Source organism: Microtus oregoni, unplaced genomic scaffold, assembly GCF_018167655.1.
Source record: "Microtus oregoni isolate MIOR12 unplaced genomic scaffold, Mior012 000002F_ref0000024, whole genome shotgun sequence".
Classification (NCBI taxonomy): domain Eukaryota; kingdom Metazoa; phylum Chordata; class Mammalia; order Rodentia; family Cricetidae; genus Microtus; species Microtus oregoni.
The window spans coordinates 24,307,760-24,322,521 of NW_024543061.1; the positions used below are offsets into that span (position 1 = coordinate 24,307,760).

Below are 14,762 nucleotides of genomic sequence, written 5' to 3' on the forward strand. Positions count from 1 at the left end.
TGTTCATGCCCCACGTCAAGCCCAAACTGGTTCATGTAGCAAAGCCCGTCTGCTGCCACTCTGGGGCCCATGTCAGACCCTGGTGTTCTCCAAAATGGCTGCCCGGGGAACTTCCCGTGTCCTTAGGACACATGAACTACCTGGTATGCCTTGAGGGAGACCCTTTTGTTTGGTTGAAGTCCTCAAGATTAGCCATGGCAGAGCCCTTTCCCAGTCCGCTTCCTGGGCCTAAGCAAGCTGCCCAGAGCCTACAGCTCCAGTCCGGTTGTGCCAGGGCCTACTTGCACCTGCTCCTGCTGCTTCCTCTGAGAGCAGCCAGGCTCCTTCCCCGTATCTTCAGCAGCTACGTTTCCCAGGGGTTGGAAATTAACACCTAAGCAGGGTGCTAAGCCCTTTACAACCTCCCAATAGCAGCACCTCCACCATTATCTCCACTGCGGTCAGCTCTGAGTGTTCCTGGCCTTGCCTAATGCCCACACATAAATAGCAGAGCCAAGAGTCAGCCTAAGTCCATATAGCTCAAACACCCAACTGTTAGGTCCTATACTGAATGACCTCCCTGACACTCCTCAAAATGTCCTGGCCTACGTCAGGTGCTGCCCGGCTTTCCTAACAAAGTCTAGGCCTTGGACTGCAAGGCAGAGCCCAATAAAGAACCCCTCAAGTCCACAGTGTTGGACATAATAAGCTTCAAGTCCAGTAGAAGAGCTGAAGGAGCTGGGAATGGCCGCTGAGTGTCTTCCAGGTCTCCCTGACTGTGTGCTCATCTCCGCCAGGGAGCAGAGAGTGACTGGCATCATGGTCTTCATCCTGACAGGCATCTCCGTCTTCCTGGCTCCAATTCTAAAGGTGAGGCTCTGCCCCATCACCCCCAAGCCCAAGGGTCACCGGCCTGCAAGCCGTAAGAAAGGCAAGGTGTGAACAGGCCACAGTGGTGTTTCATCGTTCAGGGTTTTCTGTGATGCCACGTGGTCTGTTATCATTATTACTGTCATGTCTGCTCTGCCCCACCCCTTCCAGAAGCCACTGTCACCTTTCTGGGGAGTGTTCTTCCCCCAGGGAGTTCTGCAGTGTTCTGTTGCTACCTAGTCAAGGATCTCCAGAGCTGGCCAGTCTACGTTGCCAAGGTTTGGGCTCACTCCGGATCTTCTCGCTTTGCCCGTTTTCTGAATGCGAACTTTGCAAAGGGGAACCCCCAAGTTCTACTTCTCCATCTTGTGTATCCTTGGGCACACAAGTGACTTTCCCTCAAATTTTTGAAACCCTTCTTACTCACATCCCAACCGCTAGAGGACACTGTATCAGGGGTGTATTCAAGCCTGTGTCCCTCCAGAGAGCTGCGTTCCAGTCAGGAAGAAGGTAGTCCTGACAGAGCTCACTGCTCCTGTTCTCTGCCACATCCAATTGCCTAGCAATGGTCCTTTCCATCTGTCATTACCTACACAAGACTTTCCTTCGTGTGTGTACATGCATTTCATATGTGCATGTGTGCACCCGTGTGTGCGATTGAGTATGGAGACAATCCATGGAAGCCAGAGGTGTCAGGTTCTCCTGGAGTTTGTGAGCCACCCAACATGGGTGCTGAGAATTGAACCCAGGTTCTCTGCAGGAGCAGTATGTGTTCTTAACCCCTGAGCTCTCTCTTTGGTTTCTCTACTTTATTTGTTGGAGCCGGGGTCTCTCACTGAACCCAGAGCTCACAATTTGGCTAGGCTGGCCAGCCAGCTCAAGGGTTCCTCTCGCCTCTGCCTCTGCAGCGCTGGGGTAACAACTGTTTGCCTCCTCGCTTGGTCTTTTCACTTGGTACTGGGGTTTAAGCTGAGGACCCTGTGTATCACATGGCAAGCGCTTTACTTAAGAAGCCGTCTCCACCACCCAAGACTTTTCTTTCTATTAATCTTAGTCCACTTTCGTTGCCCTTCCCTCCTTCCACCTTTTAGTCTGATTCTGAGGTGGTCTTGCATGGACAGGTGCACCCAATTCACTCACTGTGACAAGTGTTTGTGGCTTGAAAATAGATGCTGGGCACATCCGAGCAGTGGGTGCGCTGCCATGGGCTGACTCTCTTGGAGATCGAAGACAGGGGTGAAGGCTTAGGAGAACCTGGGATTCGGCAAATGACAGACAGACACAACTCTAATGAGATCTGAATCTGTTGCAATTTTACTAAAATTTAAGCATCACTTTTAAGAGATTACAGAAGGAAGTTGGCAGACATAAAAGCTTCCATAGAAAAATGATTACAGGCAGTTGATTATTCTCAGCAAGTCTTGCGGTCAGGGCCAGGTGGGCAGAGCTTTTCTTTGAAATTCGTCTCACACCATTAACCAACTGCGCTTTCTCATGGCCCTAAATCATATCTGCCCTCAAGGTAACCAAGGTAACCCAAACACCATTCTTCAGGATTCCACCCCCAGGGTTTGCTCCAATATCGAATGGCTGGCTTCATGTTATCAAGAATATCTTGCCTTTCTTCCTATCTAAAATACACCAGGGGTTTCTCATTCTGGCTAGCCTCTCCATAAATGGTAACTCATGCCATTCCATACATTTTCCTTCACAATTCACCCATCCTCTACCAAATCTCCTATCATGAGCCCTTTCTGTTCTAGGGTATCTGTAAATTCCCCCAGAGAGCGAGCCAGAGTCTTAATCATAACATTAATGGCCTGAATCAAGGGAGGGGACTGCCGCATCAGTTCCTCCGTATTCAAGGAGCCGTTGGGAACGTTTCCTGGTTCCTTGAACAGATTAAGTTTTTGTCAAGAGAAAAACAGAACAGAAGAAAAAGATAGCAGAGCCAACGCAAGAAACCATCGCCAGGAACAAAGTGAACGGGGTCTTTGAGGCTAATCAGGCACCTCAACTCGAGCAGACTGCCAGGGAGCCGCCGGGGGGGCCAAGCGTGGATGTGGCAGTGCACCACTGGGTCCTTCAGAGGAATGTCTCCATTGTCTATGATAGGCCACACACAGATGGGCAGCTACTGCTTGCTTATTTTACAGAGGTTCTCTGCAGGCCCATAAGATAGTTCATGAGTTCCTTTGTACCTGCTTCTAAGGCTACCCATCTGTGTTTGATACCCTGGACTATCTGGTCAATGGAGAGAACCAACCCTTGAAGGCTGTCCACTGACCTTCATACATGCTCAGTGACCTGCACACAGGAATACACACACACATATACACACAATCAATCAATCAATGTAAAAAACAAACAGAAGCTAGAGAGATGACTCATTGGTTAAGAACATTGGTTGCTCTTGCAGAGAACTGTTGTAAAAGGAGCGGCGGGCCGCTTCCCGCCACCCGGCTCCCAGCTGCCCAACTAGCTTTACCCAAAATAATTACACAGAAACTGTATTCATTTAAACATTGCCTGACCCATTAGTTCTAACCTCTTATTGGCTAACTCTCACATATTAGTTTAACCCATCTCCATTTATGTGTATTGCCACTTGACTGTGGCTTACGAGCATGAGTCTAACCAGTGTCCATCTCGGAGAAGAGAGCCATGGCGTCTGCCTGACTCTGCTGACTTTCTCCCAGCATTCTGTTCGGTCTACTCCACCTATCTAAATTTTGCCCTATCAAAAAGCCAAGGCAGTTTCTTTATTTGTCCAATGAAAGCAACACATAGAAAAAGACCCTACTACACCAGAGAACCTGGGTTTTGTTCCCAGCACCCACACGGCAACTCACAAAGATCTGTAACTCCAACTCCAGAGGACCTGATGCCCTCTTCTGGCCTCAGTGAACACCAGGCATACATGCTGTGCCCGTGTATACATGCAGGCAAAAAAACATTAATACATATAAAATAGGGGGCTGGAGAGATGGCTCAGTGGTTAAGAGCATTGCCTGCTCTTCCAAAGGTCCTGAGTTCAATTCCCAGCAACCACATGGTGGCTCACAACCATCTGTAATGAGGTCTGGTGCCCTCTTCTGGCCTGTAGACATACACACAGACAGAATATTGTATACATAATAAGTAAATAAATATTTAAAAAAAATACATATAAAATAAAAATAAATCAATTTAAAACGAGCATATTATGTTTTAAAATGTGATTAAATGAATACAAGTAAAATAAAGCACACTTTTAAGCACTCTGTCACTGAGCCACCTCTTCAGCACACGGCCCTTGTTCTTCTGTTCTATGTAACCCTGAGTGGCCTAGAACTTAAGATGTGGACCAGGCTGGTCTCAAACTCTCCACAGTCCTGCCATCCCAGCCTCTTTAATGCTGGGATTACAAAGATGAGCCATGCCAGGCGGTGGTGGCGCACGTCTTTAATCCCAGTATTCGGGAGGCAGAGGCCAGCAGATCTCTGAGTTCAAGGCCATCATGGTCTATGAAGCAAGTTCTAGCACAGGCAGAGCTACACAGAGAGAATCCCTGTCTTGGAAAAACAAAACAGACAGACAAACCCAACAAAACAAATGAAAAAAAAAAAAACAAAAAGATGAGCCATCATACTGGCTTATTAATTTTTATTTAAGATTTTCTTTGAATTGCTCCCATACTTTGAATGCAGTTTACATAGTGCTAACATATTGACATTTTATGTTGTTTTATAATTAGGACACTTTTCACAAGGTTAGCAGGAAGATGCAAAGGCCCTCTGAATCCCCTTTTAACTTTTAGCTCAAATGCCTTTACAACATCTGGATCCAAATCTTTCTTAGTGGTTAAATATTGAACAGTCTAACTTAAAAGAGATCATTTGCTTGCTGGGATGTCTTGGCACTTTCTTTTCTTTTAAAGATTTATTTTACTTTTAAAAATTATGCAGATGTGTGTCTGTGTGTGACTATGTACGCGTGAATGCAGATGCCCGTGGAGGTCAGAAGAGAGCCTGAGATCCCCTGGAGCTGGAGTTATAGGTGGTTGTGAGCCGCCTGATGTGGCTGCTGGTGCCATCCCTCCAGCCACCAGCTCAACATTACCAAACGGCACCTATAAGTTAGGCGACCTCAGGGTGGTCAGAGTTGGTGAGCATTGATATCAAACTTTGTGCCTTCCAAAGTGTTCTCCCAGGACTACCCAAGAGCAAGGCAGGCTCCTGCTCAGCTCACCAGGGTTCCCAGCCCCTTTGGTGGCTGTCAGCTGAAGCAGACATGGGAGGGATCTGGTAGGATTGAGGAGTGCCCAGATTGTGTACCTTTCCCTCTTGTTGGAAGGAGTAACCCATGTCATATAGGTTTTGAGTGGCCGGGAGAGCAGCCAGTCCTGGAAAGCAGCCGCCTGCTGGCTTGGCTACCCAAGCTGGAGGAGAGCTCTTCCACCCTCATGGTTCCCCTCGCCATCCTCTGGCTTCAGGTCTGCTCCTCCAGAGGGCAGCTCTCCAGCACCCTCTGTGGTTGGCTAACACAGCTGTCCATCACCAGCTAGCCCAGGACCCTCCCCAGCCCAAACCTTTGTTCTCATTGCAGTACATCCCTATGCCCGTGCTCTATGGAGTCTTCCTCTACATGGGTGTAGCCTCGCTGAACGGCATCCAGGTAAGGTCCTCCCCAGGCTAATGTGACCTAGAGTCAGAAGTCCCAGTTGTGTGAGAGGATTGTGGTAACAATGCCAATTCCATCAATCCATCGACTGTGCCGACAAAATGACTACATAGGTACTTTACATGTACCTATGTGATTGGGCCTTTGGGTCCCCATTTTACAGGTGGAGAAACTGAGGCAGGTCAAGTTAACTCTAATAAACCTTTCCTTCCTACTTCCCAAAAGTTACTCTATAAAGGATTTTTTTTTTTTTTTGGCCTGGTTCTGACTCACATGGGGCCAGGGTCCCCAGGCAGTGTGTGCCACAGTTAAGTTAATTGCTTTTTCCTTAAATATGGCCCATGTTCATGTTCCTGTAGTCACGATCTCCAGACTATTTCCTCCATCCAGTGCTCAGGGCCCCTGCCCTATGTTATACATGCATAGATACCAGTAGCCTCTCATGATCGGGAGGCCCTACCAGGCCTCTCTAAGGCCCTACCAGACCATCACTTCCCCTAGTCCTGTATGTAGCCTTTGGCCCAGGAGTCTGACCTCCCGGTTGAGTCCTATGCCATATTCTCACCAGTTCTGGGAACGCTGCAAGCTTTTCCTCATGCCAGCCAAGCACCAGCCGGACCACGCCTTCCTGCGCCATGTGCCCCTTCGCCGGATCCACCTGTTCACCCTGGTGCAGATCCTCTGCCTGGCACTGCTCTGGATCCTCAAATCAACCATGGCTGCCATCATCTTCCCGGTCATGGTGAGGAGAGTGTGGGCTGCTCAGAGGACTAGGTGGGGCAGGGCCACCAGGAGGTTCAGGGCCAGGTAACAGAGAAAAGTGCCACAGTAACGGGACTCTGCAGGGACAACCCATGTGCTGTCTCCAGGGCTCTCCGGGTAGGCAAGTGGAATAGGGGAGGAACTGGAGAAGTAAGACAAAACAGAAAGCCAAGCTCCCATGTTGAACTTCAAGCTGGTTGGAAATAAAAGCATAATAGTAGTAAACAAACAAATACCTAAATAAATAAAATAATAGTAAACTTTTCACCATGTAAAACAACTGCATTTGAAAAGATGGATGGGTCATGATGGGCAGAGACCAGACTCCTAGATTCAAGAACTTGAGAGTGCATACAGGGCAGGGTGGCACTGGCTATAATCCCAGCACTAGGGAGGCTGTGATCTCTGGGGCTGGCTAATTAGTCTTGGGGACATTGGAAGGGCTGCAAAGACACTGGCCACAAATGGTCCCTGAATTCAACCAACAGAGGAGAAAACGCAAGCTCACGGTTTTCTCTGAGCTCCCACAAAACTCATCCTTTCTGCCCATCTTCCCGTCCCAGATCCTGGGCCTTATCATTGTTCGAAGGCTCCTGGACTTGATTTTCTCCCAGCATGACCTGGCCTGGATTGACAACATCCTCCCAGAGAAGGAGAAACAGGAGACAGACAAGAAGAAGAAGAGAAGGAAAGGGGTCCTTGAAAACAGTGATGAGGAGGTGGGGACAGTGAGTGGCCTCGGCAGAAGGCAGAGACTCTCCCCTTCTGCCAGGGCGAGGGGTGGCTCTTTGGGAGGCCTGCAGCAGTACTTGGTACAGGAGGGATGTTATCTGTGCTGGTCTTGGGTGTTGAGAACCCATTTGTTCCTGGGAATATCCTCAGGGTGGTCCGAGTTGGTGAGCATCCTTGCCTAGGAACAGGTGATAGCCACACCTGCCCTCCTGTTGCTGTGGGTTCTCGGGACTGTTTTCATCAGCAAGGCAAGTGCCTGGGGCAGAATGGGCTCCAGTGTAGAAGGCAGTTGTAAGGAGGATCTCCAGAGAAAGGCACAGGCCTTGCAGGAGGGGTGGCCAGTGGGAACTCACAACCAACCTAGACTCCAGGTAGGTGGCCCTGGTAGCAAGCTTGGCTTTGGCCTGCCCATGGAGTATTAAGGATGGAAAAGGGAGAAGTACATGTCTTCCCTGAAGGTAGAATAATTACCTGGTTTCCTCACTTGCCCCTTTTCTCATCCATGCTTTTGCATCTCAGCCCTGAAACCATTAGGGATTCGAGCCAAGGAGTTAGTCCGCACTGTACAGTAAATCTCAAAACATTAGACAGAAAGATTTTCTGATTCGGGCACTCATTGTAAATGATGACAGCTCTTCCCCAAAGAGAGCAAGACCTCCCAAGATGGAAACATAGCTGACTGTCTGAGAGAATTAAGAAAACCATTCCTGCTTTGATCGTACCCTTTCCTGATACCCTGCCTAGTTCCCAGTCTCCCCCATCTGACTCAAACCCACAATCTTCATCTTCATTTGTGAGTGAAAACTGTTCACAGGCAAATCCTCGTGAGCAAGCGTAAGTCATCCACGGTGTGACTTTCTCATCCCTAACTGCTATCCTCCTCAGGAGGAAGGACCCCTCAAATTTATTTCATGTGCCCCTTTTGACAAAAAGAACTTGCAAAGATAGATTTCTAAAAACAAAGAGGTTTCTTAAAACAAAGGGGTTGAGGGCTATAGCTCAGTGGGTAGGGCACTAGCCTAGCGTGCATGAATGAAGCCCTGGGTTCAATTTCTAGTGACTTGTAAACCAGGCATGGGCATGCATGCCTGTCATCCCAACACTTAGGGAGGTGGAGACAGGAGGGTCAGAAATTCAGGGTGTCCCCAGGCACATGATGCGTTTGAGGCCAGCCTGTGGAGGAAGAAAGAGTGCAAGGAAGGGAGGGTAGAGCCCAGTCGCCTTTTTATTTTAATATTTATAATTTTAAAAGTATGTGTGGGTGTGTAGGTGTGTGGCTATGTGCGTGTGAGTGCCTGTGGAGGCCAGAAGAGAGCTTTAGGTCCCTGAGTTACAGGTGATTGTGAGCTGCCCAATGTGAGTGCTAGAAACCAAACTCCAGTCTCCCATAAGCGGCTGGAGATCTTAACTGCTGAGTCATCTCTCCAGCCCTGCCCTCACCAATGGTCTTTTAAAGACAAATGCTTTTTCTTTGTTTTTTTGTTTTGTTTTGTTTTTGTTTTTTTTCTTTTTCAGCAAACACCTGAGATACTCCCATGTGCCGGGAATTACTCCAGGGCTGAGAAAAACACTCGTGCATTTTATGATACATATACTCAGCGGAAGAGTGAGATCTGAGTCACAGACATGCATTTTAAAAGGGCCTTTAAGGCAGCACCACTGTAGTGTGAGTCACTCACAGTGACTGCATACACGGCAGATTAGACTGTTCAGAGTGGCGTTCCTGGCCGAATTCCTTCCTGACTCCTGGGTCTCTAGAACAGTGGGTTACTGTGCCATGGTGCCTCTGTGGGCCGAGTGTTTGCCACAGCCCTCACTATTTGGTCTGGGTGGGAGGTTTGCACCATGCGTATATGGACTTTCTGTCTCAGTGAGGAAGCCCGGGTGGTTGTGTTGGTGTTTATCTGCTTTCCCACTGTTTTTCTCCAGCCCCAGTTCCTTCCTCCCTCACTTATAAAGATCCCCATGGAAAGTGTCCCATCCGACCCCCAAAACGGTATCCACTGCATTGCCAGTAAGTAAAACACCTGCTGTCTCTCCCTTCCTACTCATCTACTCCCCAAGGGAACTTCCCCTGTAGCTCAGTGGTCAAACTGTTTTAGATGCTGAGGACTCCTGTCCTAGGGAGAAATAGAGGTGACTGGCCCTGAGCACAGGACCTCCACACATATGGAGACCCCACCCCATAAAAGAGCACCCTGCAATCTTCACTTTAGACATGGTCCCCATTCCTCACTTTCCTTTGGACCCCGTGCCTTGGCTGGTCTCCCCTTCATTGTTTTAGAACATGTCAGTCCATGCGTGGCTCCTGAGCCCCACATTTTCCTGGAATTGTGATGACTGAGCTCCTGCCAGGGCTGAGTGTTCCCCACTAGAGAACCATCTAGGTGACTCGAGCCCTGAGATTAGGCTGCGATCCCATGAAAGCCATAGCTGCCTGCCACTGCTGACGGGGAGGTTGCTTAGGCAGGGTCAGCTTTTGCTCTTGAAGACCCTTCTAGGTCTTTCACAGCCTAGTGACAGACAGTCCAACCTGTCTTTGGAGTCCTCTGCCGTGGGACTTGTCACTCCCCTCAAAGACAGGTCAGGTCTTGGTGACCAGCACATCCAGCCGCACCCTCGGGGTTCAGCACAAGGTCACTTCAGGTTCCTTCCTCTCCTGACCCATTTCTGTCATCCTCTCTAGTCCTTGCCCTCCCCATGCCTCAGTCCTTCCTAACCGGCTAAGAGCCCCCGTATGAGGGACTGAGCCTGACGCCACCCATCTCTGTGAGGCCCCCGTGCCCCTCATATGCAGCATTGACTATAGGGTTGAGGAGCAGAAGCCAGAGCTGGTGAGGAGGTTCTGGAGAGCTAGAATGTTCCCCTGTACCCTCCTGGACCTTCTCACAGCTGGCATTTCCATCTCCCTCCAGGAAAAAGATCTTCCAGTTGGAGTTACTCATTCTGACTCTTCCTTCAGTGGCTCGGAACTGGATCGAAGGTAAAGGCTGTTGGGTGCTTTTCCTCTTCATGTGTATGGGTGTGGTGTCGTTGACTGGGCTGTGGACAACTTCTCAGAGGGCACACTGGTTAATGACTCCCTGCCCCAGCAGCCATAAACTGCCAGCAGCTTCCTGGCTATGGGCAGGGCCTCCTGTGAGGCAGAGTATCAGATAAGAGATTAAGCAATGGCTGAAGGCTTGAGGGGCTAGGGCAGCTTTGCTGGCCCACCACTGGGAGACAGGTGGGAAGCGATCTGCCTCAGGAGGAGACCATGTAATAAATGTGTGTTCTCGTTCACGTCAACGTGGTTACATTGCACAAAGGAATTAAACTTTAGAAAAGGAGCTTACTGCAAAAATATTGGATTGAATATTCTGTGAAAACACAGAAAAAAGAAAACGTAGACAACAGGGAAAGCGTGGCTTGATTCTCTGTTTCTGAAAGCTTGGATGGATAAACACAAAGGATCAAAGAACAAGGTACTCTAAGTAGGAGATCAACAGTGGGGTCAGTCACCGCAGGTGGGAAGAAGGATTGAGGAAAGGGAACCAGAAAGGAGAGATTAAGTAGAGATAGAAACATTCAGGAAAAGGACTAGGGAGTAGCTCGGTGGTTGTTCCTGCCTACCATGTACACAGCCCTGGTTCAAACCACAGGGCTTTATGAAACCAAGAATGGTGGCACATGCCTATAATCCCAGCACTGAGGAAGCAGAGCCAGGAGGATGGAGAGTTCAAGGCCATCATGTGTTATGGAGCAAGTTAAGGCCAGCCTGGGTTATATGAAATCCTGTCTCAGGAAAAAAAAGTTTTCTTCAGAGACATATTCAAGGCTCAGAAGCCAAGGACCCTCATATCAATGGTGCTCTCGCCGAGATACCATGCATGAAGAGAACCTTGCATAGAGCAGGTCCTGGATAAGACTCGAGCTGCTTGGGTGTCACAGTGTCAGAGTGTGTGGGTGCCTGTAGAGACCGGAGAGGACATCAGATCTTTACATCTGATGAGGACATACATCTTTAAGCTAAGATTTAAAAAGGCATACCCTAAATCAGATCTCCACCCCATCTGCAGGCAAGAGCCTAGACAAAGACAGAGAATTTTTTGAAAACCTGTTAAATTACCCTGAGCCACAGAAAGGCTGAGAATTCGGTGAGCTAGAGATGGTGCTTGCCGTATGCACTGGTGTTCCCCAAATCTGTGAAAGCAGATGGAAGGAGGAGGTCTCTCCAGAGAGCAAAGAGCTCAGGGCTTGGCTAGACATAGATGAAGCCTCAAAGCTGAAGGCATGGGGACTGAGGACTGGGGGAAGGGCTAAGGGGAAGGGTGGGCTGGAGAGATGGGGATTGAGAGATGGGGAAGGGGCTGGATGGATGGGGGTCAGAGGGATGAATGGGCCGAGAGATGGGGCTAAGAGATGCAGGGCTGGTGAGATGGCTCTCAGGTTAAGTTCACTGGCAGCTTTTCCAGAGGACTCAAGTTTGGTTCCTACCATCCGCATTGCAGCTAGGAACCATTTGTCATTCTGGTTCTGGGGGATCTGAGCCCTTCTTCTGGACTCCTAGGCACCAGGATGTGGTGCAGAGACACACATGTAGGCAAACATGCATATCTATTAAAAAGTAAATTTTTACAAACCTGCCAGACACGAGGTGCCATTCTTGGAGTTGTAGAGGGACTTGCAGACAAAGGCACAACATGCATGTGAGAACATGCGTGGGCACACAGAGAAGCTGGTGATCTCAGTGGCCACATCCAGGACAGAAAGACCAGCCTGATGCACAGACTGAGCCAGGGCAGAGGAGGAAACGTCAGTCTGGGTCATGGGAACAGGCCTAAGGCAATATTTGAAAGCACAGATGCGGGAATTGATGGGCAATTAAACCAGAAACGTGGCCAGTTCAAACCAAAGGATGCTGTCCTTTGAGCAATGAGAACAGAACAGTCAGATTTATGATTCAGAAAGTTGGCTTGGCAGCCGTTTGAATAGGTTAAAACAGGCTGGGACCGGTTGAGTAATGATGGCTACGAGCCCAGCAACTAGAGGACACTTTGGTCCAAGGATTCTGTAAATTCATGCTCTGTGAGAGGCAGAGGCAGGAGAATCAGGAATTCAAGGTCATTCTTAGCTACAAGACAAGTTTGCAACTACACAACTATGTGAGACTCTGTATCAAAAACACAAAAAACAGCCGGGCGGTGGTGGCGCACGCCTTTAATCCCAGCACTAGGGAGGCAGAGGCAGATGGATCTCTGGGAGTTCAAGGCCAGCCTGGTCTACAAGAGCTAGTTTCAGGACAAGCACCAAAGCTACAGAGAAACCCTGTCTCGAAAAACCAAAAAAAAAAAAAAAAAAAAAAAAAAAAACCACAAAAAACAGAAAAGGCCAGCAAGATGGCCCAGTAGGTAAAGGCGCTAGCCACCAAACCTGGTGACCTGAGTTCAAAGAAATAAATGGTGGGTCACACCTTTAATCCCAGCAATTGGCGGACAGGAGGGTGGGTCCCTTTGAATTCAAGGTCAGCCTGTTCTACACAGTACCCTCCTGGAAAAATAAATAAACAGAGCGTGATCTGAGCCAGGTGGTGGTACACATCTTTAATCCCAGCACTTGGGAGGCAGAGGCAGGAGGAACTCTGTGAGTTCAAAGAGTGAGTTCCAGGACAGCCAGAGCTACACAGAGAAATCCTGTCTTGTAAAACCAACTAACCAAGCAAACAATGACCTGAGTTTGATCCTGAGACCGACGTGGTGGAAGGGGAAAATCAACTCCTGCATTGTCCCGACACCCACTCTTGTGCCCCCTCACCGCCCCTGCAAACACCCATAAGTAAGGAAATGTAATGATTTTTCTGGGACAGGGTCTCACCTAAGTAGCCTTGATTGGTCTTGAACTCGGATCTACCTGTCTGTGCCTCCTGAATGCTCCCTGGACTATGTTTTTCTGAAAGGAAAAAAAAGCTTGCATGTGTGTGGTGCACAGACACACAAGCAGAAAAAAACATTTTTTTAACTAGCAGCATTTTATTTTATTTAAAGATCTATTTATTAATTATGTATGTGGCATTCTGCTTGCATGTGTCCCTGCAGGCCAGAAGAGGGCACCAGATCTTATTACAGATGGTTGTGAACCACCATGTGGTTGCTGGGAATTGAACTTAGATCCTCTGGAAGAACAGTCAGTGCTCTTAGCTCCTGAGCCATCTCTCCAGCCCCCCAAAAAAATATTTTTAAATTGATAAGCAATGACAGAACTTTTCCATTAGAGCCTGTTCTGTGGTTACTGCTGGACAAACCCAAGACTAGATACTCATTTTTCTTCCCACTTTGTCTTACTCAGCATCACCTTGCACTTCAAAATCGCTTGTCCGGCTTCACCTGCCTTCAGTTACTCACGGAGTCCAGTCTTCACGGTGCCACAGGTGAAGATAGAGGTGGAGCCTGACCTTGACTTCACAGACAAAGAGGACTATGGGAGAAAGGTGGGTGGGGAGACCACGCTCTAGCCCAGCACAGCTCTTCCCGGCTGGGGACAGCGTGAAGGCTGGCCCAGGCTCCATCTAGAGTGTGTCAAGCCCTTCACTTGTTTCCTTACCCACGGGAGGCCTATCCGTGACATCCAACATAATCATGAAGTTCTCCTCTTCCCTTTGCAGTTATTAAAATACCCAAAACAGAACCATATGGCTTAAAATGCCACCAAGCATAGATATAACCTTTCTTCTGAAATAAACAAAAAATGCTCTCCAAAGTTACAAGTACGATACATGGGCAGTGGTGGGCTTGTATTTAAAGTATATATTGACTTAGTATCTTCTACTTATTTACCAATTTAGCATCTTTTAGAGGTTAGATTGATATCTAAATACCTTGAAGGTCTGAGTGCGTTCTGCAGGCTTACACGTTAGAAAGTGGCTGAGAGTTGTCTTTTCGCTTCGTTCTGCCTGGAGTCCTCTGTACAGCAGGCCTGACTCCAGAAGTGTGGCTGGGCCTTCCACACACTGAATGGCCAGTCCCAAAATTATTCACGGAAGAACTCGTGTATCGGTGGATTGCTTATCTTTGAGATAGGTGCTCACTAAGGACCCTCAGATGTCCTGGAACTCCCTATGTAGACCAGGCTGGCCCCAGAACTCAGAGCTCCACCTGTCTCTGGGATTGATTAAAGGCATGTGCTTCTCAACTGGCTTGCTTTAGACAAAATAGTGCTTGTTAACTGAACTCTTAAGCTGCATTAGGTCAACCAAATAACCGTTTACGCTCGCCAGTGGCCTCATAACCTGGAGTCCACTTTTTGATGCATCTGAGTAGGTTCCCTCCTTCCTCTCCCACAACAACTTTGTAATAGCTAAGGCCCAAATTTCTCAGCAACATTGCCTGTTAGGCAGCTCATGTTTGTAATAGCTACTTTATGCAAGTGGTCAGAAGAACCCCATCCCAAATGGGGTATGACAGCCCAGTTCTCCGGTGATCTAAACCCATTCCACGATAAAACTGTCTTCCTGTGCCAGTCCTGAGAGAGCCAACGGCCAAGTTTTAAAGCTTCACTGGTCTGTAGCAGCCCTCGATCCAGATCGAACTGTAGCACTGTTACAGATTCAGAGGGAAGTGTGCTTCATTAATCAAACGAGCTGAGAAGCCAGTTAGCTTTTAAAAGGTTGATGTAAATTGATCCATGTAATTTTCACCTTAAATGTCACTTGTATTTTGTATATACATGAGCATTTAAACTCAGCAGCCTTTAACGTGTCGGCATATGACTTCTCCGTAAAT

General features: G+C 48.4%; 1 protein-coding gene across 1 annotated transcript in view; it reads left to right on the forward strand.

Moving 5' to 3' along the window:
* Positions 1–13,420, forward strand: part of Slc4a5 (solute carrier family 4 member 5) — a 74,051-nt gene extending 60,631 nt beyond the window's left edge. The window contains exons 20-26 of the mRNA XM_041680133.1: positions 777–849; positions 5,437–5,505; positions 6,080–6,253; positions 6,837–6,992; positions 8,935–9,019; positions 9,921–9,988; positions 13,330–13,420. Of these exons, the coding sequence (XP_041536067.1) occupies positions 777–849; positions 5,437–5,505; positions 6,080–6,253; positions 6,837–6,992; positions 8,935–9,019; positions 9,921–9,955 (592 nt within the window). The 3' untranslated portion in view covers positions 9,956–9,988; positions 13,330–13,420. The remainder of the gene's footprint in view (positions 1–776; positions 850–5,436; positions 5,506–6,079; positions 6,254–6,836; positions 6,993–8,934; positions 9,020–9,920; positions 9,989–13,329) is intronic.
* Positions 13,421–14,762: the final 1,342 nt, after the last annotated feature.